The sequence below is a fragment of the Eschrichtius robustus genome, chromosome 10 (genome assembly GCF_028021215.1).
Source record: "Eschrichtius robustus isolate mEscRob2 chromosome 10, mEscRob2.pri, whole genome shotgun sequence".
Classification (NCBI taxonomy): domain Eukaryota; kingdom Metazoa; phylum Chordata; class Mammalia; order Artiodactyla; family Eschrichtiidae; genus Eschrichtius; species Eschrichtius robustus.
In genome coordinates, this window is record NC_090833.1 from 94,434,829 (window position 1) to 94,461,525 (window position 26,697).

The 26,697-nt window shown below is 41.8% G+C and overlaps 1 protein-coding gene across 1 annotated transcript in view; it reads left to right on the forward strand.

The window, feature by feature from the left end:
• The window catches only part of FAM120A (family with sequence similarity 120 member A), a 103,197-nt gene that overhangs the window by 70,145 nt on the left and 6,355 nt on the right, over positions 1-26,697 (forward strand). The window contains exons 11-17 of the mRNA XM_068551832.1: positions 5,888-6,137; positions 13,645-13,759; positions 19,103-19,312; positions 21,081-21,264; positions 21,854-21,991; positions 24,326-24,467; positions 24,936-25,032. Of these exons, the coding sequence (XP_068407933.1) occupies positions 5,888-6,137; positions 13,645-13,759; positions 19,103-19,312; positions 21,081-21,264; positions 21,854-21,991; positions 24,326-24,467; positions 24,936-25,032 (1,136 nt within the window). The remainder of the gene's footprint in view (positions 1-5,887; positions 6,138-13,644; positions 13,760-19,102; positions 19,313-21,080; positions 21,265-21,853; positions 21,992-24,325; positions 24,468-24,935; positions 25,033-26,697) is intronic.

Sequence of the window (26,697 nt, forward strand, 5' to 3'; positions counted from 1 at the left end):
GGTACTCCCCAATGGTGAAGGGGCCAGAAGAAAGGGATCAGGTTCTAGAAAGACTATAGGATAAGGAGTCGCCTCATCTATAGCTGAACTGCTAAAATTCCAGGAAGTGATTTGTGAATTTAAAAATTATTATCCACTTAATAAAACTGGCTTCTGTTTTCTGCAAGTCTCTTCAGTTCCTCAAAATTAAGTAAAAAAAAAGCAGGCTTGGGAATTCCCTGGCGGTCCAGTGGTTAGGATTCCACTGCAGGGGGCACGGGTTCAGTCCCTAGTCAGGGAACTAAGACCCCGCAAGCCATGCAGTGCAGCCAAAAAAAAAAAAAAGCAGGCTTGTAGAAAATAGATGGACATAAATTATAGACACGTGAGATGTAGTTATGGAAATAGAAAGCAAGTTTATATTATACTATGTTTATATTTACTATACTTATGCTATATTTGTATTTCCCCATATTTATTCTCTACTTTTTAAACTATCAAGAAAAGCCAAAAGGAACATTGATTTCTTTTTCCTGGTCCACTTTGCTTTAGAAATTTTGTTAGTGCCAAATAATTGGGACTGCTAATTGAAAATAAATAAGTTAAATTTGTTCATTGTGAATTACATTATAAAGCAGAATACTATAACATGACCAATATTAATTAGCATGCTGTTTCAATATGTGTGAAAATTGGTTACCATTATCATTTTTTTCTTATGATTTTATGAAGGCTGTTTATATATTAATCTGAATTTCTTTATTCTTCAAAGCTTTCCAGAAGTAGCATTAGCAAACTGCCTTTTCCTCACAGAACTTTGAGCAGCTGAGCTCGAGAGACAGCTGTTGGGGAAGGCACTGTTGTGTGACAGGCAGTGTTTGATGGTACTCTTTTGGATTAATGTTTATGTCATAGTTCCTTGAGCTTCGGAGTTTCTAATATAGTAGGAATGACATAAATGGGAAGAATGAAGACTAAGAATAGTGTTTACCACATGTCTATAACACCACGTAACACCATGTTCTATGTGCCCTGTGGCCTACTGAGCATGTATATGTCTGTGGACAGTAGGATACCCCCAGCCTCAGATATGAAAGGTTTAAGGAAAAAATTCATAGTCTTTTACTTTTGAGAGTCGTGGAGGGTGCTCACAGGTGCGTCAGCATGAGGAAATGGGGGACTAGCTAGTTGGAACCCCACAGCCTGTACACAGTGTTGCTTGGTAGTTAACCAGCAGTTTTCCCATTGGAAGGATTGACCAGCTGTCATTGCATCCATTTTTCTGTTTCTGCCGTGATACGAAGGAACTAGAGTTTTGTTTTTATTTATTTGTGTGGGTTTTTTTTTTTCTATAACTCCAGAGGAGAGCTCAGGGTATAAAACAATGGCTCCTCCGCCAGATACACACACTTGCACAGACACAGACCAAAGGGTCCAGTTAGCCATAGTATTGGAAGTTGTCTCCATCTTTTTCCTTACCTGTAACCATATTGTGTGTGTGCTGCAACTCTCACTCCTAAGCCCTTATAGCAGGCACTGCTAGTTGCTCATGGTGCTCTGGCACTGAGCTTAGAGACATACTTCATCATATGGCACTATAGGCAGCCACCACCAGTCAGTTGGAACAGGCTTACAAAATGAAACGTTCATTATTCCTGGTCTGGGATGGATCCCAAATTCAGCATTGTAACAGATTTCTAAGGTAGCTGGTTGTTGTATGTGTAAATGTGAAAATAGTAGATGATTAACGTCTGATGGAAAACATTGGGTTTTTACTGACAGCTTAAGTTTTAATAGTGTTTTATGTCTGGAAATTGTATTTGAAGAGGTACTTCTAGTAAAGAAGCTGCATTATAAATTTAGCTTCCAGTAATACAGAAAACTTGTGCTCTGGAGTTGTTTTTGCCAGTGTAAAAATTCAGTTTAGTTTCAGGTAAGGAAGACAATCTAATATTCAGTTTTTTTGAAGTTGTCCACTTGAAATCATGAGTTTTCCTGTCAGTAGAAAAGACGAGATAAATATTTATTGATGGTGACACACAGAAAATTTATTCATGGACAGTAGCTGGATTAGCTAACCTCTAGGATTCTCTTATTCTTGTTTTAACAAGGCAGCATGAACATGTCTTTCCAAAATGGTGCCTTCACAGAGAGGGTTTTATACCCCAGTGCTCTTGTCTGCATGCACTTGGAGTGTTCTCATAATCCAGCCGCCCCGTACCATCTGGATAATCCCTGTATAACCAGTGGGTTTTGCAAAAATGATAAGAGCCCAGATTACTTGCTGTTAGCTGGCTACTTTGCATCTGCTTATTCCTGTGAGCTGAATCAGAGACCGAGCCTTCCCTCCTGGGCAGCAGCGACTTGGGGAGAAGCCTGGAGCCAGAGGGAGAGAAGGTACCGTGTGTGTACCAGCCACCCCAACGAGCAAGCTTGTAACACAGAGGCTGCCATGTGTCAACTGGAAAATGGGATGTCCCTTGGAATTCATTAATCTATAAAACACTAACCTTTATTTAATCTAATGTGATGAGCCTATACAACATAAGTTGATCTCACACAGTTGAAAGCACATAACAGGTGCAAGATGCCTTTGTGTTTCCTCATCTGGATTGTGCTACAGAGTGAGTTGTTGGCCTGTTTTTTTAGTGCCTAGTTCCAGGGCTGGGCCAGGGTGAGGCAAGTGAGGGACCCAGGCCTCAGAATTTAAGGAGACCCTTGTTCTCACACTGGCACGTGGGAGTTGGCACCTGAGCCCTGGGTGCCTTTCCTGCCTCACCCAGTGCATAGTAGGTGCTCAATAAATATCTGTTAGGTGATTGGCCAAAGGTTCCACAGCTATTAAGTGGTGGTATACGCAAAAGATCTCCAAGTTTTCAGTTTAAAAACAGATAAATGTTAAAAAAAAAATAAAGCAAATTGGAAGCATCTTTGCTTTTGGAACAAAGCTTTTTGTTACTGCACATTTATTTTCTCTGATAAAGACATGTATTTCCTAAATTAGATATGAGCAATTCTTGTCATGAATAGTGCAGATAAGGAAGCTACTATATCTGATACCTCCTTTACAGCTGCAGCCTCCCCTGCCCTGTCCTGTGCTCCTGGTGGGTATGGACTGCATGTCCCTGCTAGTATTGGGGCAGTCCTTTCTCTAGGACACGGGAGTTCATGAGCATCAGCTGGTGGTCCTCAGGCATGAGTGTGCTCTCATCTGTAGCCTCTACAGGCTGAACAGGATCTGAGCACACAGCATCATGCCAGGAAAATTCAGGCATACTTAGGTCCCTCAGAGCCCCAACTAGTGTGGACAGCTGTCTAGGGCAGCTTCAGGGCACACTCAAGTGAACAGACCCACTTGTGAAGGGACCGCTGGTACCTCTGACCTCCACTTATCTTCGATGTAGGACATGGAACATAAAGTATGTGTAGGTCTAAGCATTCTGAACTTGAGAATGAAAATCCTCCACCAAAAATTTATTTCTAGAATGAAAACAATGTAATAAAATGATTGCTAAAAATTATTAAAGAGAGACAAGAGCAAAGCTGACAAAGGGGAAAGAAATAAATGGATGAAGATGAAGACAGCTTTAATAAGAATGCCTGTCTTGAGAAGATTCAAGGGAGACTCCTGGCACTATAATCTGAGTTTTTTAAGATGCAGTAAACTTATGCTCTGTGTGCATGCGTGTGTGGTGGGTGTCTGTGTGTTTGTATTTTGGGGGAAGAAAGTGAGAGACCTTAGATTAACTAGGTTATTAACCCAGATTAACAACCAAAGATAAAAATCTAATTAGTTCCATTAAATAAATCTTTGCCATCAAAATGAAGATGTTACATAGAAAAAATAGATTTATGCATTTTTGCTTGGGGGGCGTGAAAATGAACTTTGTGAACTGACCTAATAGAAACATAACATTACTAGTTGTCTTGTAACCTCCTTCCACCTGTTTTCTTGGGGCTGACAATGTGCCAGCCTCTCAGACTGTAGTTGGGACAAAGGTGGGTGGGGTGTACTGCACCTAGGAGGGCCCTGCGGTGGTGACGGCCACCCTCTGCGTACGGGTGGGCGACGTGTGGAGCTGTGCGCGCCGGAGGTCGGCAGGAATGGGGGTGAGTGCTAGATTGTGAGTCCGAGGACAGGGTCTGCTGGACGCTGGGGACCTTATGAGTTTGTGTCTGGCACCTAAAATATAGATAAATTCAAAGACACATGTATTTATATATACATGTATATCTCTGTTTTGACTTGATGGATTTTAAAACAAACATTTTAAGTTTAAACTTTTTTTTTAACATTTAAACACTAAGATATCCAAATGTAAATTAAAGGGATTTCCCAATGACAAAACAGTTACTTTTTTGTAAGAAAATTTTCAGAAACTGTCCTGACTTGCACCCCTGCTCAAGCAGCCTGCTCCTGGGAGTTGGGGTCCATGCAGAATGGCCGCGTGGCACTCCTCTGCGGCACACTGTCACCTGACTTGACTGGGGTTGATTGTGCAAAAGCTTGCTTTTCCTGTTGCTAATAGCTGTGTATATCCAGGTATCTGACTCCTGAAGTTCTTCATGACATTGGAAGAGATGATGGTCTTGCCTGATTCTGTTCAGACTTGGGGTGGAGCTAGAGATGAGCCAGTTAATCATTTAATTTTGTCAGGATTTGGGTTCTTCACAGTCTCGGTTTGCCTCAGGTGTTACTTTAGGGAAAATGAGCCCAGGAAGGGGGTATGGTTATTTGGATATAATTGATGTATCCAAGATCACATTAGAATCATAGCACCATCCTGGTTTCTGTATCAGCTGTCAGCCATGTGAGGGGAGGGTGGGGTATGCTAGCAGCTCTCTGGGCCAGGGGCTCCGTGGGGCCCTGCTTCAGTTCTGATGTTTATTGACCAAAGTGAGCTGTTTGTTACAAAATTCACACCCAAATCTGATGAAATTGTTTACATCAATGCACTTCGGTGAGAAATTTTAACATATTTCTCTGCAGTATGCTTTATCTCCATTGTTTTCCTTCCCCCGTCACAGTTTCTCCCTTAAGTTATCTGGAAATTATGTGGGAAAATGTGCATGTTTGTGTGTTTTAAGAATTAATTGATGTTAATAGTGGTAAAACTACGGTGGATAAAAGGTCATTTTTTGTATGAAATCAACTTAGTACTTCTTGATTTTTTTTTTGAAGTGAAATGGGGAATTTTACAGTTTGTCTTCAGTCTTGCTGAAGAGAAATACTGTGTAACGACTTCACTTGGGATTTCAAAACAGGGGCTGTCGCTTCCGCTTGCCACCTCACTGGGCCTTGGGGATCTCACTACATGGTAGTTTGTCCCTGCCAATCTTTAAAATAGACTTTAACAGTTATATTTGTTAAAGTAGGAGGTCCTTAAGTAAAGTGGCTACCAAATGCAAATGATTTCTCAGATCTAATTAGTGTGACATGTAGAAAAAGGTTCAATTAGGTTCAGTAGTTCAATTTAGCTATCTAAATTGGATTTTCCATGGATTTCTTTGATAATCACATACTTTCTGTAAGTTGTACCCATTGTTATTACTAAAACTATTAATGGATTTATAATATTAAAACAAATTTTATCTAACATCCTTGATTTATACATATTAGTTATATGGGGAAATCTAGCTTGATTTGATTGAGAAGAAATTTAGTCACCACTAAAATTGACTGAAAATTGCCTGACTGAAAATCTGAATGAGTCACCGAAGTTCATAGAGTAAAGAACAAAATGAGGATTAGAGGTGAGGATTGATGACCGATGGCTTACTAATGAGAGAATCCACTGTTATACCAGAATGATATCTTCATACTGTAATTATTAGAGCTGTTTGTTTTTGTTAGGCTTAAAGTAGCTGAGATAGGGCATAAATGGTTCTCTGATTTTCCTTCCTGTAGTTTCACCAGTGATCATTAAAGAGTGGGCAGCTTACAAAGGGAAATCTCCGCAAACCCCAGAATTGGTGGAAGCTCTTGCCTTCAGGGAGTGGACCTGCCCCAATCTGAAGAGACTCTGGCTGGGGAAGGCAGTGGAGGACAAGAACCGCAGAATGAGGGCCTTCCTGGCCTGCATGAGGTCAGACACACCAGCCATGCTCAACCCAGCCAGCGTGCCCACTCATCTCACGGTGCTGTGCTGCGTCCTACGGTAGGTGCTGCTGGCCGCTGCCTCAGCCGCTGTGTGTTCTCTAGCAGGTGCTTGTACAAATGCCTCTCAAAGACGCTTTCTGTATGAAGTAGGTGGGGGTTATTCCAGATAACTCATGTTGTCGGTTGAAGTTTGTCCTCATCTCATATTTTCATATATTATAGAAATATAGGCCATGTAAATGCAATGTGGATTTGAATTGATGCTATATAGTATGTTTATAAAATAGGTATATTTGATGAACCTGTATTTTATGCAAATATCATAATGATTTTAAACATAGTTTATCCTTTAAATGTTAAAGCTTTTGAAGGCTATTGGGGAACTATATTATGTATTATTTGTAATTATTCTTTAGGGAAAATGTGTGTCTTCTTCCTCCTTCATTTATTTAACCATATGTAGATCAGTATGGACTCGTGGTTATCTCTCTTTCTAGGGTTATAACCTGATATAACCTTGTTATTTGGTTGTTCAGTTTGTTCCAGCTCAGACCTTGGGAGTTCGTTCAGTGGCTCCTATGTCCCTTGTCCCCCCAGGATGTCCTTGCTTTCTGGCACCACAAGATGCCCAGGCTGTCCTGTATCTGCCCTGCCCTGGAACCTGCCATCTCTAAGGGGCTGGCTCCTGCCTTGGAGAGAGGGGTTTAAAAACCTAGATGTGGGCACTCTGTGCTTCCAGACCCTCTCAGCCAATGGGCCACAAACGCCTATGTGGACACTGTTGGCGTTTTGGAGTTAATTTGAATTGGCATGCGTACTTGAATCAAGTGAATTAGTTTTTTGAGCGTTTTTTTTTGGAACCAATTTCAAACTTAGGAAAAAGTTGCAAGTATAATACAAAGAGCTTTTTTTTTAAAATACTTGATTTAAAAAAAAAATACTTGTGATTTTATAACAAACAAGGACACTGTCCTATGTAACCACAATACAACCATCAGGATCAATCAACCTTAATACTTTATTTCTATCTTAACTTCAGGGTTTGTTTCAGCGCCTCCCTTTGTAGTTGGAGGTGAAGTCCCATTGGTCTTCAGCAGATGCTGGTAGAGGGCAGAGCTGTTCCTCTGCTCCTCCTGTCTCATCCATGCTGTGCATCTGTGCTCTGACCGCTTGGCAAAGGGGGTGTCTGCCTGGCCTCTCCAGCAAGGCCATTCTGTCCCCCTTGTAACTAATACGATTTCATGGGAGGCACTTTGTGTAAACATGCCATTCCTCCTCAGACTTCAGTGTATTTATATCAACATGGGCTCCTGGCTTCATCAATGACTTGTGGTCCACTACTGCCGTCATGTAATTTGGTGCTCCACTGTCACCTGTTGGGCCAGTTGTGGGCCTTGTCAGTCTGGCCTCTATGTGAGCACTTCTGTGCAGAGATTCTGACCTTACTGTGGATGCCCCCTTTTCCCAGCAGCCCTGGTTTCTAGTGATGGGGTCAGTATTGGACACCAGGCTCTTGACAGCAACTTTGCTGCTCCCAGACCTTCCCCAGTGTGCATACAGGCACACAAACAACTGCATGTTTGTAGACTTCCGCTTTTTGATATCTTCAACCTGCCCATCCTAGCTCTCCCTTCCCATGTGTATGGTCTCTGGCCCTGACAGACAGTGAGAGCCTGGGGCCCAGCTGCCATACAGGTCGTCACCTGCCCCAGCCCTGTGTGTCCCATCCCCCTGGGCTGGCCCCTTCTCCATGGTCCCCTGACCCCCACTGGGTCTCACCTGCTTCCTGAGGACGGGGGCAGAGCTTTAGTCAGGTGTTTATTTCCTGAAGTTTCTTAACATTCATAACCGACTTTAAGGCCAATAACTTATTTAGAAGCCTTTCCTTAATTAAATTGAGGTTGACTAAAATTAGCATACTGTATCCGTTTCTTATCTTTATCTCCATTGAGGATTAGCTAGTGGGAAAGACTAGTTTTTTTGTTTTGGTTTTAGAATCCTCTTCTCGTTTCCTCTGATGGAGAGTTCATTTTATATTAGCCAAAACGTTAAGATTAAGACTTTGGGTGCTCTAAGATCAAATTAGCAGTAATGATTTTGGTTACTTTGTTTGTGTGTCTTCCAAGTTTAAAATGATGTGTGGCCTTTAATCTAGTGGGTGGACAGCTAACTGTCTACCATGTACCTGACCTGAAGGTCCCACTGGGCACTGAGTGAGGACGATGTGTGCTGTGCCTAAGGCTTGTTTGGCTGCCTCTTGGCCAGAAGCAGCTGTACATTAGTGCAGGACAAGCCACTGCTGTGTTGATGTGAGCACAGTGCTCACATCATTTCATGCTCCTTGGGATGGCGGTGCCTTCACGTCTTGTTTCTCCATGCACTGGGCCTCTTGGGACACTGGGTTGCCTGGTGGTCTTTTTATTTTATATTGGAGTATAGCCAGTTAACAGTGTTGTGATAGTTTCAGGTGCACAGCAAAGCAACTCAACCATACACATACATGTGTCCATTCTCCCCCATACGCCCCTCCCATCCAGGCTGCCACAACATTGAGCAGAGTTCCCTGTGCTATACAGTAGGTCCTTGTTGGTTATCCTTTTTAAATGTAGCAGTGTGTACATGTCAATCGCAAACTCCCTAACAATCCCTTCCCTCCACCCTTCCCCCACTGGTAACCATAAGTTCATTCTCTAAGTCTGTGAGTCCACTTCTGTATTGTAAATACATTCATTTGTGTAATTTCTTTTTAGATTCCTCATATAAGCAATATCATACGATATTTCCCTTTCTCTGTCTGACTTACTTCAGTCCACATGACAGTCTCTTGGTCCATCCATGTTGCTGCAAATGGCATTATTTCATTCTTTTTTATGGCTGAGTAATATTCCACTGTATATATCTTCTTTATCCATTCCTCTGTTGATGGACATTTAGGTTGCTTCCATGTCTTGGTTACTGTAAACAGTGCTGCAATGAACATTGGGGTGCATGTATCCTTTCGGACCATGTTTTTCTCCAGATATATTACTGGGCCCCACTCTTTGTCTTTGTCCTTGTGGCCCTTCCTTGGTCATTACCCCAGAAACAGCTCTGCTTCTTTTAGGCACTGTTCAGATGGCCTTTGGAAAGTCTTTCCAGGTTTCAGGATTGTCCTGGTCCCTGTTTTTATTTTTTTGTGTTGTTTATAAAAAACGTACTCATTTTAGAACTTGAAAAGGTTAATAAATGCAACTAGTAATCTCTCATTTCACCAAACCTCCTCCTGTGCTTATCTCTGTGGTGTCGAGAAGCTACAGTGAGTGCAGCGCAGGTTCCCTCGTACTTGCTACTCTGGTGGAAGCCAGAAGACATGCTTGGTTGTGCAGACTGTTGTGTGCATTGTGGGCTTGGAGCCATGGAGTTTCCCACTGGGAAGGACTCACAGTTTCAGATCCTGAGGAGGAGGGGCTTACTGAGGCGAGGTGGTTGGGGAGAGATGAGAGGGAATGGCTTATGGGACCAGTCTCGGGGATTTGGGGCCAGGACACCAGTAAATGGGTTGGTCCACTTCTGCTAAGAGAATTTGTTCTACTTTCATGAGTGTTTTGGGCCACAGGGACAAGCAGGTAAAGAAGGATTCCCTGCATGGCTTCTGTTTGATTGATGGGTATGACCTGCTGAGAACGTGGGGTGAAGAGTGGGAAGGGCATGGAGCAGGGGGTTGCGGGGGGCGGTGCAAATGAGTAAGAGGGTTGGTGTATGTCTCCAAGGGCCTGCCAAGGACAGGCTGTGGCCTGGGGCCAGTGGCCCAGTGGTCTTTCTCTGGCGAAATTGCAGCTGTGTGACAAAGGTCTGCTGAGGATGGGGGAGGGGGCAACAAAGGGCAGAGCCTGTGTTCCAGATATGGTAAGGCCCTGTGGAGGCCACACAGCATGACCCTTGGCCTTGATGGCTGGGGCGGGGCAAATGTCAGCAGTCACAAGGTTGGGCTGTCATCCCAAAGGCTCTCCCCTTCCTTTAATCCTTTTTTTTTTTTTTTTAACATAATTTCAAACTTGAAGAAATTATAAGATTAGTACAAAAAGTTGGTGGCTATTCTTCACCCAGATTCCCCACCTTTTACTGCAGTGGCTTTCTCCTCTTCTCTCCATGTGTCTGTGTGTTTGTCCTTAATCCCTTGAATGGAAGTTGTGAGTATGATACCCCTTTACCCCTAAACTCTTTATGTTTCCTAAAAAAACAAGGACATTATCAAAATCAGAAAAATAATACTAATACATCTGATCTACAGATCTTACTCAGATTTCTCCTGTTATCCGAATAACATCCTTTGTTAGCAACGAAATCTTGCCTTGTGCTTGTGCTCAGGTGCCTTGTCTCCTCCAATCTCAGGAAGCTTCTCGTGTTTCTTTGGGTTGATGCAGAGATGTTTCTGAAGAATAAACACTGGTTTGTTTGCAGACCAGGGATCTGCAGATCATACGTCTTTTAGACAGCATGTGAACTGATGCGTGTGGCTGCTCCAGGAAACTGTGTTTAAAAACAGGCAGCCAGCCCCTGGGTGCAGTTTGTCAACCTCTGGGTAGACTATTTCTCCGTCTAGATTTGCCTGTGTTCCTTCGCAATGAGATTCCGCTTCTGCCTTTGGGGCAGGCATACCCCAGCCGGGAGGTGGTGGTTTTCTCTATGCTTTCACTAATGATATCAGCACCCATACAACAGCAATCAGGAGAATGGGGGAAGAAATGGCAGTCACATCTCTAGAAATCCTTGTAGTGAAGATGAGGAGGGGCCAGCATCTGAGCAGAGGTTCAGTGTGAGGGTGAAGCAAGTGTCCAGAACAGAACAGAAAGCAGCCTTTCCTAGGGTACAGCTGAGACCAGACAGACGAGGTCCTTATCCAAGAGAGCTTCTGAGAAGACAGACTGAGTTACGTTCTGGAGGAACTTAATAAATAAAATAAGGGAGATAGAGGGCTTGAGCCCCCAAACAAGTGCAGGCTTTTCCAACACCCCAAGTAGCATACCAGGGTCGAGCTGCCCATCTGTGCCAATAGGAGGCAGACCACGTTGGTCCCCCAAGTGACGTGGAGACCTGCTTCTGTTCCAGCTTCCATGCTTCTAAAGGGTAGTGAGAGGAGAGGTGACTAAGGGGGAACTGCAGATACCCTCAGACTTCCAGGGTAGGAAACTTAAGGCCCGACCCAGGAAGAAGACATGGAAAAGAATGTCTAGAGAAAACTGAGAAACACAAAGTGATTGAAAACACTGTCAGTGCACAGATAGGAAGAGCGTGAACACGTGAGATAACCAAGGGTCAGTTTTTGCTGCTCTCACCTTTGCCCCTGACTGCAGTGCCATCGGTGCCATCCATGTTCTATGGTATTTAAGCTGTCTATCTATGTACATGCATATCTTTATGAACACACTTCATACTCTTTCTACATCCAGAAAGTCTTTCTGAGGACTTACATTGAAAAAGAGATAAAGGGTGACTTTGTTAAAATGTAAATAGAAAGCCAAATGGAGGAAATGGTAGGTATTCTAACCCAAAAGACTTTTCATTGTTGCAGCTGAACTGACTGCTGAGAGTCTTTGCTGCCAGAAAAACCAGGAAAGATCTTAAGAAAACCAGCCTGTCCCCGAAACAATCTTTTTCTGATTCATAATTTTTAAAGAAACATCTAGCCTAGGGCTAGGGGATGAGGAGGGGAGTTAGTGTTTCATAGATCTGCAGGATGAAAAGAGTTGTAATGATGGATGATGGGAGGATATCTGTGCAACACCATGAATGTACCTCATGCCCTTGCACTATCCACTTAAAAATGGTTAAAGTGGTAAATTTTATGTTATGTGTATTTTACCACAATTTTTTAAAAATAAGAAATAAAAGGGTTGTATAACATGGATACTTAGGCAAAGAACATTGTATATTGAGCAAAATCTTTCCACAGTAATTTTTTTCAGAGAAAAGTAGGGAGACTTTCTTCAGATTTGCTGTTTCTTGCATCAAGCCCTGGTAAAAACTCAGTAAGACTTTTATTTAAGATTTTTGGCACTCAAACAATTGCAAAGGGTGTTATTTTTGTCATTGTAAATGTTGACAGTTTAATGAAGTAAAACTTTTATATCACTCGAATCTAAATACCATACATCCACTGTTTGTTTACCTTGAAACTGCATGCCCTTCCTGCTTCTAGTACATAATTTTACCATGAGGTATATAAGCTCTGTGCCTCCACTTCCCCATCTCTACAATGGGATAGTAATGGTTCCTGCCTCAGAGTTGCTGTGACCATTTGAGGAATCAGTGTGTGTAAATGCTCAGACTAGTGCCTGGCACCAGCAAGCACTTTCATTTTTCTATTGGGATTTTTATTGAAAATACTTCTCTTAATCAACTGGATGAAACTTCCTTCTTCACCTTTTAAGTTTATGTTCCTGTGGATGGATGTTAATTATTACAGAAATGAGAGCGGGCTCTGTATCAACTCTGATGCTGATTTTTGTTGACTTAAATTTTAAGCACTGAGAAAACTTTCTCAGCAGACAGTACTGGAAAGAGCTTTGTTAGGCATGTCACAGTTCTCCAGACTCCTTTTAAGCTATTTGTCAGAGATCACATAGGGATCTGTGTATCTCCAGAAGTTATTTTTGGTGATCATCTGGCAACTTGGCTAGGTCATCCTTCAAGTTTGCTGAATGCAGAGACTTAGGAACCACTGGACATGCAATGAGACTTACGACGAAGTTCTTAGTGGTTAGCCCTTTACTCTCTCACACCCAAATACTATTTGGGATTGTGCCTTTGCTTAATGTCCTGGAGGTTGTCACTGGGGCAGTGCCGTGCGGCAAGGTGAGTAAAGGGAAAATGATTGGCAGAGAAAAGGGACTGTGGACACCTGGCAGTTCTCAGGCAGATAGTACAAATGGAAGTTGAAGTTGTAGAAATTGATTTCCCTTTAGCTGCTCACACCAGGGTGGCCCCAGTAAGTCTGTGTGTCCCCAGGGATTGCAGGTACCAGTTCTGAAGGCTGAAGCTTTAGTTCTTGTCCCTGCTGTCCCTTCCTATTCCACTGCAGAGCATTCACCTGCCACTGCCAGAGCCCCTTCTGTGCAGACGGTTCGCACAACACTTACTCTTCATCAGGAGATAAATCTTGCTTATTTGGACCTAGGGCCTGCCTCCCAGGTATCCTGTCTTGAATTAAAATAGATAAATCATACAAATTTGCGCTTAACATATATTTATTTTCAGGGTTTCAGGGTAAAACTTGTGCTTAACTTTTACCTCACAAAAGTAAAGTTGTATCAAAAAATCACTTACCAGCTGGTTTGCAGTGTGTTTAAATTTAGTGTTATTTTTAATTACTCTGAACATTCTGATCGGCCCAGATGATGGATTAGGTTTTCACTTGTAATTGGCATCATCCAGTGAAAATAGAAAAGCTGGGTAAGAAATCCATATAGGCCTCCTTAGCTTGCTTGTGTCATCCTGAGTCTCCTTAGAACCTGAACACCAGGTTATGCATGTGACTGGTGACTGCTCCATCCTGACACCAGGCCTTCTCTGTCTACCCGCTGTAGGTATATGGTGCAATGGCCTGGAGCACGGATACTGCGTCGCCAGGAGCTGGATGCCTTCCTGGCACAGGCGTTGTCCCCCAAACTCTATGAGCCTGATCAGCTGCAGGAGCTCAAGGTAATTGACAAGCCTCATTCCTTGTTTTGGGAAGTCTTGTTTTGGAGTTCTGTGAGACACAGCTAACCTCACCGAGGAGTCACTCAGTGCACTAAACTAGTAATAAAAATGACGTGAACTTAGAGCCTTCAGGGCAAAAGGAATTTCCTTCCCGGTTATGGAAACAGTCAAGTCTACTTTTGTTCGATAAAGATTTTCCCTTGTTTACCAATGGGTGTTTATTCTTGTTTTCCACATCAGGAAATAAACTTGCCTTTTATTTCAGGTGGGGATCCCAAACCCTGGGAGGGCTTGGTCCTAAGAATTTACTAACATCTGGCCAGGATTCTTTTTCTTGTTTCGTTCTGTTGTTCCTAAATACAACATTCGTTTTCTCTAAAAAATAGTCTTTGCCCTCCTAGTATTGTAAATCCCTTTTAAAAAAACCACTTGAAGAACAATGTTATATCATCATCCCTGTGCCCTTTTAGTCAGCATTTAACATCGTATTCCTTTTAATTTTCCCTTCTAGTATTCCTTTTTTTCTTTAATTGTTTTGACAGTATTAATTTTCTCCATGTTGTCACCTGATTTTTTGGTGTGCTTATCTTTTCAGTGCACTTTTATTAGTCACTGTGTCCACATGGCTGTACTCGCTTTCTAATTTCTACACTAAATTTTAGAAAATTCAAGACTTTTCAGAGTTAGCTAAATTAGTGGATCTGCCTTTTCTTTTTAATGTACAGGGTTTTGTTTTTTTTTCTTTGCCATTGGTTTGGGTTTTTTTTTGTTGTTGTTTGTGTTTTTTGTTTGTTTTTTTTACAAAATTTGATTTGTAGTCAAGTAATCTCTTTTGACAAAATCGCCTTCACTTTTAGATCTTTTTGCCATTCTTTATGAAGGCGTTCTTTCCCTGCAGAAGAGTTTTAGGCTCATTTGATGGGTTTTCAGTATTCTATTGTTGGGGCTCAATAAATCTCTGGTTTCCCCTAAATTACTGAGTTAAATTCAGTAATCCAGTGTTGACCCTGAACTGTGTGGAGCCCATGTCATTTGTGGTCGCCTTAGGCTTCTGATGACTTTGAAACAAGCTAAACTAAAGACAACCAAACTTAGGAGAATCTACCTCAAATTGTATTCTTTGTAGTTTAAGCTTTTCTGTTTGTTAGGCAGAAATTATTTTTTTAAATGGTTTTGAATTTAAGTTTTCATTCTAGAATATTTGGCCGGGTGTCCCCCCAAGAGGCTGGTACTAAGTGCAGGCTCTCCCTCCCTGTGTCCTAGCGTGTGGTGCCATCACCAGCATCTTCATCAGCAGACTGTGCTCAGGGGTGTTGTAAATACTTTTACTAGAGTGTGGTGCCATCCCTCTACCTCTACTTCCTGTTTCTCTTATTTAGATTATTACATCAGTATTGACATCCCAGTTCTGAAAATCAGACCGCCAGGTATCAGGTATGCCCACCAAGCCTTATTCACCATCAACTTGCTTTTACTCAAAGTTCATCTTCTCCCATATCCTTTTCATTTTTGGATCAACACATAGGATATAACTTTTGAAAGACAGTCGCACTCTAAGCTTTCATTTTGGTTCTTTTGAGGTCTTAGTGCTTTCATAATTTTCTCCTGATTCTTCATCTAAAGCCAGGCGTTTCTAGAGCTGTGTTTAGAAAGACCCATTTTATGTGCAGTTACTTCAGGCCCACCACTATCCCTTTGGGTCTTGCTGGTCTGGAGGTCTGTGTTCCTTTCACCAAGGACAGCCTGCATCATTAGTGCTTCATTCACGAGCACCATAAATTCTGAAAGAGCTGGAAGGGAAAATAACAGCATTCATTGGGGGGAAAGATAGTTGGGGGTTTTTTAAGATCAGAGATCCTCTCAGCTATCAGATTGAGAACTGATAGGAATAATCATTATTTAAATGAACAAAAATCCCTATACAGAGACTGAGGGTCCCAAAATTCAGTGATAGAAAAGTAAATTTCAAAATTGCTTTCTCACTTAACCATTAAAGTGGTTTTGATATTTCAAAAACAATGACGATGCTTTTCTATAAAATACCATTTTCCTGTTGAGGATATAGTCAACTCTTGATTTTTGTTGTTGTTTTAGGGGCCATTATCCAGTTTGTGGATTGCCCAGATCCTGTTTTTCTTCTCCCATTTTTGTCCATTATATGCTTTGAGAATAAATAGGAGAAGAGAAAGAGAAGACCTAATTCTGAACAGTTTGGCCTCTTGATGGCTATTCTGTTAGGAGGTTTGGTGGGAAAAGGTGTTGAAACCGTTGGTTTAAATGAATTTGCAAGAGTTTCGTCTTGTCCAGTCTCTGTCCTCCCGCCATGACCCTGAACAGTTGAGTGTTCTGCGTGGCTCCTTGAGGATCCATGACAATGATTGACAGCCCTCACTTTTTCCCTGGTTTATTTTTGTGGCGCTTCTCCTAGGTTACCAGCACAAACATAATGACTAAGGTAAAATCAGCACTGACGCTGTGTTTGGAGGAGGGCGGGTGAAGGATGAGGAGAAGGACCTTTGCACAGTTTTAATATTTATCCAGTTTCTTTCTCCCTTGCTTTTGACATCCCTATAATTGCCTTAAATTCTTTTAACAGTTTCACATGCCAAGTGCAGAATTAAAAGATGGAAAATGAAGAGCTTTAAAGACAGTAGTAGGGACGTGCAGCATGTCTGTGATACCTGTAAGAATTGTTGTGCGTATAGGTAAATATGACAAATCAAAGTAAGAGTCTGATGCCCAGTAATTAGAAGTTGGACCAAGTAACCTCAGTGGAATTTGGTTCTTGAACTGATTGGCCAGAGATACATTCTATATTTGTGTTTCCTGTAAGATCATAAAATTTTGTCACTATTTTTCTAGTTGAGGAACTTTGAATAATGGTGAATATTTTATCTTATGTGGTATAAGAGAATGAGGTTGGAATGTGAATATTGCAACCATTTCTATGATCAAGGGTTCAGATTCTGGTGCCACCAGATCAGTTTTGTGACCTTGAGCTCTCTGTGACTCAGTTTCTCCATCTATGAAATGGAGTACTAACAGCAGTATCATACATAAGATTGTTGAGATGTTAATGAAATAGTATATGGAAAAATACTTAGAGTGGTGTCTGATACATATTTGTTAAGTGCCCCGTAAATATTAGATAGTATTATGTGTGTAATTAACATTTAGGGAATGAAATATAAAACACCACGTAAAGTAATTAAAAGTTTTTTTGAATGAAGTGAAATCCACACAGCAATTGAGATTTTATTCACATTATTTAGGCAGTTTTTATTTTAAGAATTTTTCTCTATTGAATTAATGGTAGTTGTTATTTCTAAAACAAATTGACTTGAAAATCATTTTTTAAACCCGTAAAAACACAGTTCTTCAACTAATGATGAGGCCATTTAAAATGAATATATATGTGTGTGGATAATGTAGATTTATCCATTCCTCCCATCCGCTCACTGGGAGGTTACTTGTCCTAACTAGGGTGCTTCTGTGTTCCATGCACTGGCTCCCATTTCTTAGCCTCAGCACTCAGATGGCCATCTGCCCAAAATGGTTTTGAGCTATATTAGTTAAACAAGGGCTAAGGGTGGCTATGACCAACACCACCAGTGACTAAGAAATGACAGCAGTATCGGATTTCACCAGAAGGACCCTGCTGGCACCTTGTTATAAAGCAGACGTCTTTAGAGCAGCATGGCACCATCGTTCCCGTCCCCTCAGCCTTGACCTGGTCCTCCCTCCTCTGGCCTGGAAGGCTGTGGGCTGACAGTGAGAGAGCGGCTAGAGGCCTGGTTGCCATCGTCCCTGCAGAGGGGCCGGGGGATGGGTTTCTGCACAGGCAGCCTCCACGCTTGGACTGGCATCGCTGCTGTGCCACTTTCCCACAGCGTCAGTGTTTAGGGAGGAGAAACTCCCTCTTTCTGCCTCAGGACTCAGAAGAAGGGAGTTTCCACTTCCTTTCTGCAGTGCAGAGAAAGGCAAGGCCAGTGGGGATCTAAGTAAGTTAGGTGACTTTTTTTTTTTTTTTTTCCATTTTGACCCTCTTTCTCTCCCCTTTCTGCTCATAAATGTAAAAAGGCATCTAATTCTATCATCCTGACCCCACCTGCCCTCAACTGAACATGTTTATTAGTTCAATTTTCTGACACTACATTAGAGAAGCAGGAGCCAGCAGAGGTGGGCTGGGAGGGGTGGACAGACTTCTCCAGGTTCAGGAAGTTCTTTACTGCATTGACTTCAAATTTTAAAAAAAAAAGGAGGGGGGGAGGGGGTTGGAAAACACAGTGTTAGCTGATAATGGGGAATGTTGACACTGACAGCACAAAACATCAGATAATCATAAATTCATTAGTATTTGGCACTGGAGTCATCTTTTTTATCTTTAATGAAAAGCCAGTTTACCTGCCACAATTAGGCATTGCTCAGTTTGGTACCCATAAAGACTGCATTCTCAAGATACCATCACCTTAGAAAATAGCGTGGAAGGTGGGAAGACAGAAACCAGGACAGTTAAAACTCAGTCCTGGATAATCCACAAACAAGGTCCTTCACAGATAATCAAGAGTTGACTGTATTTGTCAGTGTTTCTTATCCTACACATTAGATGCTAGAAGAAAGGGCTGTGTGTACAAAGGAAGGCTCACAACACTAATGACTGAGTGAGCAGAACCCACAGATACAAGTCTTTAGATTCTGATAGTCTGCATGGTTCAAATACAATGTTTTTGCTGTTGTGTTCTTTCATTTATAAGCTATCCATTTCTCCTAAAACATTTTGACAGTCTCATTAATAAGTTGCTATCTAAAACATTAACATATAAAATAATGTAAACATAAAGTACAAACTTTAGAATGAAATTATACCAAGTAATTTTTTAAGATAACTGCTCGAAAAATGCAGAATCTTAGTAGAATATTCCTTTTTACAACATTTCTATTAATATATTACCAGTGTTTAGAATCTTCAGTGTAAAATTTTATTTCGTAAATGAATTGTGGGCTTCTTAACTGCTAAGGAGACTATTAATAATTTGTTACTTTGTCATGTGTCCACCTTAAATACAGTATTACTTTATACTTGTGTAACTCTTTACAAATTCCAAATTGAAATATTTCAGTATGTATAGAAAACAGTCTCTTAAATTTAAATTTGTTAAATAACATAAGTCTTTCTGTTCAGACAAGTCAGTGTTAAGTCACTGTAAGGTAGTGATAGGGCTGCTTATGGGGCATTTGGTTGAGGGGTGTGCTCATTACGTGTGGAGAGTTGTAGTCAGACATTGCAAGAATTGGATACTGTAGTACTCTTACTCCATAGAAATCACTCTTTTCCATTTAAAGATTGAGAACCTCGACCCCCGCGGCATTCAGCTGTCAGCTCTCTTCATGAGTGGCGTGGACATGGCCCTGTTTGCAAACGACGCGTGTGGCCAGCCAGTGCCCTGGGAACACTGCTGTCCTTGGATGTATTTTGATGGGAAGCTCTTCCAGTCCAAACTCCTCAAAGCAAGCCGGGAAAAGACCCCACTCATCGACCTCTGTGATGGTCAGGTCAGTTGCAAGAAAGCAGGCTGGTTGGGGCAGGGAGGAGCGGGTGGCCACCTCCAACCAGAATGAAATAATGCTCACTGGCTAATCTGTCGTCTTTCCTACCGAATTTGTAATGAGCCTGTGTGACAGGAATTTGATTTAGATTGGGCCCAGCCCAGTGTGTAACTGAATGCCAGTTCAGTGCCCAGCTCAGGATATGCACTTGGTTCTCATTATTCACGGTAATTATATTCTATATATTCGCCTTGAACACTGAATTAGCAAATACTGAACCTTTGCTCTTAGGGGAAATATACGGTTAGGTTCCTGCAAGCCTCCCGTCACATCATCTTTGTCAAACAGTCGATACATAACCTTGTTTTACGTGTGTTTCTGTTTAAATACTTCTTAATGCATATATACTACTAATTCACTCACATTGAACTTATGGCCGACAGCACTATAACTCAGCCTCACCAAAGCTCATTTAACTAACACGTGCATTTTCTCTGTAAGGCACATCACAGCCTAGCACTTGGGAGCACTAGTCAGTACTCAGCACTGCTCTTGGGGCCGTTTCAAACAACAAAATCATTCACAAAAACACGAAAAATGTGGCACTAAGGAGACAGTGAACAGGACACATGTTTACAGTATAACAGCTGAAACACGAAGGCAATGCTGTCTTCTTCAAGCTCAGGTGGCAACTCAAACTTTATCCCACTTAGCAAATGTCTTCAAATGACTATGAAAATGCCAGGAGTATTGATTTTGAGGTTACAAGTAAATTTTAGCAAGTGGGTAAGTGTGCAGATGTGGAACTCATGAATAATGAGGATTGACTGTACTTTTTAAAAATCCTGATTTAAAAATAAAGTGAAGTAGGTTATGAGGTTATCTTGTCCCTTTGTATAAAAGAAACTCACATGTGCTGCAAGCTTTTTAACCTTAGACTACAAAACATGCATTCTCCCACGTGCTGCTTTAGTCAAGCTCAGTCTAAAGACAGATTTACAGAGTAAGCAGATTTTCAATTTCTCTGATTAAAGATTGGTTGCTGGTGTACATATTTATGTATTTATTAACAAAAGACGCTCAAGTTGAATGTTTCTGATGTTTATTCACAGTGGAATTTGACATAACACAAGTTGTATTGTCCACATTTGTGCAGGTTACTGAACAGTCATCTCACAGACAGCCCCACAGACAGATCAGTTGGGCTGTTGTCCTGTCCAGTCTCGAAGAGCTCCAGGCTTCCCTTAAAAAGCATCTATCACTCTGTGCCTCAGTTCCTTCTCTGTAAAATACAGTAAATACCTGACCGAAAATTAAATGGATAGGAAAGTAAATTTTAAAGATGTGAACTAGGCATCATCTACCTCCTGGTCCACAAGTGGAAGGAAGGCTGTGAGCATGATCTGTCTGGACTTAGTCATTGATTTTGAGAACCAAATTCATTTTCAGTTAATAAACTTTATAGTAAATGGTTCTCACCTGAAGATATGCTGAGAAAGTAGAAATTTAAATTCTTGTTTTATAAGATTAAGATTACGAGATGAAGAGGTATCTGTTAATTTTTTTTTTTTTTTTTTTTTTTTTGCATTTTTGCTTTTGGGGTCATGTTTGCATTCTGTAAACAAGTGTCACTGAGCAGATTGTGACTGTGTTATTTATGGGTAAATAAGTAGGCATGGCACAGTGGTCAGCATGTCTCATTTCTTTCCTGTTCTTTCCAATTCAATTGAAACCTTGTGAATGAAGTTTTCACATGCCAGTCCTTGACTTCCAGGCCGAGCAAGCTGCCAAGGTAGAAAAGATGCGGCAGAGCATCCTGGAAGGGCTGAACTTCTCCCGGCAGAGCCACCCGCTCCCCTTCCCACCGCCAGCGGCGCTGCCTTTCTACCCCACCTCCGTGTACCCACGGCACTTCGGGCCCGTGCCACCAGCACAGGGCCGAGGGCGGGGCTTTGCAGGTGAGTGTGTCCACCGCTGTATGTAGGGACTTGCTAGAGTGGGGAGACAGACGCACGTACAGCGTGCAGGCCTTCTTAGTGGGCAATATCTTGCTGTGTTGAGACCTTGTAAATAATTGACAGGCTTAGTTATGAAGTTTGCAGCAACATCTCTTCACATTAGAAAGGAGCAAACTTGATCCCGGAAGAGATTATGTATGGGAAAGGGAGCGGGAACTACAAAAGCTATTGCAGAGATAAGATTTTAAAATTGGTCAGTGCAGCTGAAAACTCTGCCCACGTTTGTGATTTAAGATTTTCTCATGTGTGGGGTCAGTGGAGCTCTCCTCCACTAAGGCCACCTCCCAAGCCTGTGGCAGAGCCCACAACAATAGTGTTCGGTCTCCAGAGGCTCCTGCAAGAGCAGGCAAGGCGACATTTCAGTGTTGTTGGTGACAAGAGGGGTCAGGAGTCTCCTCCCTGGCAGCTGATGGTGTAAGAACAACAGCTGAAGGACATGGGGGTTGCTCTACCTGAAAGCCCACTGGTGGCTCTCCCTGAACCCAGTTCCTCATGGCTTCTCCCATCTCTCTCCACCCGGGTCCCACAGGAGTCTGTGGCTTTGGAGGCCCCTATGGGGAAACTGTAGCGACAGGCGCTTACCGTGCCTTCCGTGTGGCGACGGCAGCAGGACACTGCGGAGCCTTCTCAGGCAGTGACAGCAGCAGGACTAGCAAGTCACAGGGCGGTAATTATGCCACACCTCCTCCTAGAGCTTCTGTTCGCCAGCAGCTTCCCGCTTCTTCTGGCTCTTCTTCCTCCTCGTCTGTCCTGACTCCAGCACCATATCCTTCCTGATAGGTCCCCACTCTGGCATTCACTGCTGCTCTTCTCCCAGCCTCTGCCTGCCCCCAGGTCTCTGCAGCAGCTTTGCTGTGGCCCATCTCTGCCTTCCAGAGGGGCCAGTGTGTGTCCACACACAGCCCTTCTTCTGTGCACCTGGCCTCCTAACCATTGTCTCCTGTGATAGAACAGGCTGCCCAGTAATACCCAGTGACGTTTTTTTCCTGTCGTATTCCCTAACAGCCCCCTCTGGGTAAAGAGGATGATGCTTGTATAGAAGATTCTAAGGGCATTGTACAGTTCTTGGCATAAAAAACTTTATCACAGTTTGTTTCATAGAAACATTTTTAAAGAAAGATCTAATATCAGATATATAAATAGTCTATTTTAAATTCCCATTGCTTCTCTTCTTATTTGTATTAGGCTTGTGAGGGAGAGAAGAAGTCTTAACATTTAGTCTTGAAATACTATCTTGTGATTTTGCTGTACTTTGAAGCCCATGACTTGTGACTTTGTCATAAATCCCACATTTTGGGACTGCGGATCTAAACGTGGCTATCAAGTCTACGTTACAGGATCACTCAAATACAATTTTGAAGAACTTTTAGGATAGGCAAGCCTTTCTTGACCGGGAATATTTTTCCAGCTCAGTTACTTGCGTACTTACAGAAGCTACCTAGAGACGTCTTTTGTAGCAGTAAGACTCTTACAGATGAATGCTGCCCTCTCTCTGTAGCTGTAGGAGCCACTTCTCCTCTCCTACTGCATGCCCCTCTCCTGCCTCCCCTTAGTTCTCCCGGCTGTCCAGGGTGCTTTTCCTCCTGTTACTGCGCATTATGCAGTGCACAGTAACGTGTGTTCTCTGCTTCACAATCGGCTTCAGCTTCTTGCAACCCTTACCTGGAAACTTATGCTGGCCTGCAGTTGTGATAAAATACTGTGGTGGCAGGGAGGGCAGGAGGGGGGAGTTCTGACTATGAACATTGTTTGGTCAGAAGTGGTTTTTTAGTCTGAAATGACAAGAGGAACCTGCTTCTTAACTTCCACCAAATTGTGTCTGGAATTCGGATCTGTGCTGTCCAGTATAGTAGCCACTGGCCACATGTGGCTCTCGAGCACTTGAACTGTGGCTCATCCAAACTGAGCTGTGTCCTAAGCACACATCTAATTTTACAGACTTAATACAGAAAAAAGAATGTAAAATGTCTCATTAGTAGTTGTTTTTTATATTGATTACATGTTGAAATTAATGTTAATTTGGGTATATTGGGTTAAATAAAATATACTTTTTTTTTTTTTTTTTGGCTGCACCATTGTGGCATGCGGCATCTCAGTTCCCCGACCAGGGATCGAACCCATGCCCCCTGCATTGGGAGCGCAGAGTCTTAACCACTGGACTGCCAGGGAACTCCCTAAAATATATATTGCTAATATTTATTTCATGTGTTTCTTTGTACTTTCTTAATGGGGCTACTAGAAAATGTAAGGCTTGTTGTAGATTTTGTTGAACAGCGCTACTTGGCTGTTAATCATCATGGCTAATACCAAGATGATGGAGAATTTATTATAATCCATTCCATGTGCCAGAAGAGAAGATGCTTGAGGTTCTGTTTTGTTTTGTTTTTATCAGAAATTTTGGTACCAACTAATTGTTTGAGGATTTTGTTAGGTAAGTCAGAAAACCTTAGAATATGCAGGCTACCAGTAATTAATAGAAGTTAGTGAATACAATGAATATTTGTAACCCTGTCTAAGGAAATTATTGTTTAATAATGCAATAAGAAGTAACAGGCTAGCTTTACTGATTAATTTCTGTAATGTTTAGTTAAGGTAGTAAACTTGTAAGTAATTACCCAAAGAGAAAGACATTCTGAGTTTGCAGATTTCCATCTTGGTAATATAGAAGGTGTGCCATATGCACCCAATACTTTATTGGATCTATTTCTACCTAACAGCCGTGCTCATTTTGCAGTTGTAACCTATTTCAGTTGTCGTGGGTTCTTTAAATAGCCAACACAGTTGTCTTACTTTCAGGTGTATTTTTAACAACAGCTTAAAAATAAAACCATTAAAATCAAACTTGTGCACATAGATAGTTCACATAATAAACAAGTCTTCACAAAGCAAGAGAAAGGGGCTTCATATGAAATGGAAACCACATTTGAAAAGAAATTGCTTGCTTATTTCTCTTTGCTAGTCCTGTGATTGTAAAGATTTTTTTTCATCTACTTTTGTGCAGGAATCCAACCTATACCTTCTCAGGGAGGGAAGCTAGAAATAGCCGGCACCGTGGTTGGCCACTGGGCTGGGAGCAGACGGGGCCGTGGAGGCCGTGGGCCTTTCCCCCTACAGGTAGTTTCTGTTGGAGGACCAGCAAGAGGGTAAGTTCTGAACAATGAAAATGTATTTGTATAAACTTAAAAAAACAGCCTCTTACTTGTTACTTTAATCATGAGTTTACTAGGAACATTTTTACATCATTAAATACATTCTTCTTTCACATCATTCTTAGTGGTTGTATAGGAATCCATTATATATAGCATTATGTAATTATTTAAACCATTATTAAATAATTATCCAAAAATTACTCAATTAACCATTTTTTAATGTTTTTAAAAAATCATTTTTGAAGTGCATTATTTTTAAAATTGAATACACTGGATATATACCAAAAAAATAAGATTGATTACTTGGACTAAATCTTTGGCGTGACCATGATTTAATAAAGTTTGTGCTTCCTATAGCACAGACTAGACACCTTTAAATCCATCTGATATTATTTTAAATGTTTAAATGTTATCTGTAACAGATTCAAGTCTGCTTGTTTTCGTCCTCTTTTATGTGTTTAGGCGTCCAAGAGGAGTTATTTCCACTCCAGTGATCAGAACATTTGGAAGAGGTGGAAGGTACTATGGCAGAGGCTATAAAAACCAGGGTGCGATTCAGGTAATAACACAACATAGTGCTAGTACCAGTTCACTCCTGAGTGCCTGATCGTCCCAGGCCAGTGTTTCAGTGCCTGTGTCCAGACAGGAGGGGTGTCAGAATGTTTCTGTAGCTATTGAGCTTCTAACACAATAGCGGCACATGGTGCTTACCAAATGTACATTCCCTCAGACCCAGATCATTTTAGCATCACTTGTGGTAAAGAGAGCATGATCTCGTGTTCACATGCTGTACATAGGAATTTAGCTGAGAATAATCCAGGAGCTATTAATGCTGTTTATATTATAAAACATTACGTAGGTAAATCACATTTAGGCTTTAAAAGAAAATTGTGACTTTAAATCCTGGAACAGTGCATCTTTTTCTCCTCCTGGACCATCGTGACTAGCTGTTCCCTGAAAGGATCAGCTTATGAGAAAATAAAGTCACGTCTGTCTTCATGAAAGAGCTAGAACTTTCTTCAGCTTTGGATATTCCATTTTAGGACCTGGATTCTGATGAACTTCCCCTTGAGAACAATCTTTTAAAAACACCAATCAGCCCTAACAATGTATTATGTTGTCTCACTTACTGAATTATGGCGTTTAGTCAAAGTACAGTTTTTTCCCATAGTGTCCTTGTAAACATTAAGAGGAGTACACTCTTGTGACTCATTTGTTAATAACCCATATTTGGAAACTTACTTGGCCAAGAGAAAATAAAACTTCTGCCTTTGCCTGGTGATCTTAGCGTCTTGGTAGCTTCTGTTTTGATGAAATACATCAAGCAAGTCAAGTGCAGAGGCAGTCTCTTTCCTGAAAGCAGGCCCAGGCAGCCCCTCTTTGCAGCACAGCATCCAGCAAGGGGGAGGTACTCAGCTCATTCTGGCTCTCCTGTAGCCCCACCCTGACCTTCCTCAGCCTTCACCAAAATGCCCTTTTGAGCTAGAGGCACTCTCGGCCTCTCGACAGGTTTACAAGAGGGAGGAGAACTTCATTCTTACTGGTTCTCCAGAGCTCGTCCTATAAAAATGCCTCTGGTTGTACGTTATGGTCATACATGGTGGATACAGGGGCCTTTCCTAAGCTGGTAGTGGGGAATATGTGTCCCTATGTTGCTTAAGCACTTTTATTTTTATTTTAATATAAAACCTAGATACCAAAAACCACACACACACACAAATGTAGCTTAATGAGTTATAAGTCAAATAGCCATGTAGCCATCACCTGTGTGATGAATAGCATTTTCCCAGCCATACCAAGAGCCCCTCACGGGCCCAATCCCAACACTAACCTCCTGCCTCCCTCTGCACAAAATAACTACAACCCTGGAGTTTTACACTCAGTTATTTCTCCCTTGTCTCTTTCTGGTTTTACTTGTGCGTTCCTAGACACTGATGTTGAATTGTGTTCATTTTCTTATAGTTTGCTATGTCTTCTAAGTCTCTCTGAATCAGCAGGCTTCCCTCCCTCCGTTTCTTTTCCTTCATTTATCTATCGAAGGACAACCCAGGTTATTTCACCTACAGACTTCTGGCTTTTGCCGAGTGCACACTCATACTCATGGTGCTGTTCCCCATGTGGCTCTGACCTTTCTTGCCCGCTGCTAGCTGGATCTGGATGCTGCATCGGACTTCAGTTTGTCCCTGTGGCAAGACTGTAGTGTGTGCTTTCATGTCTGCTTATC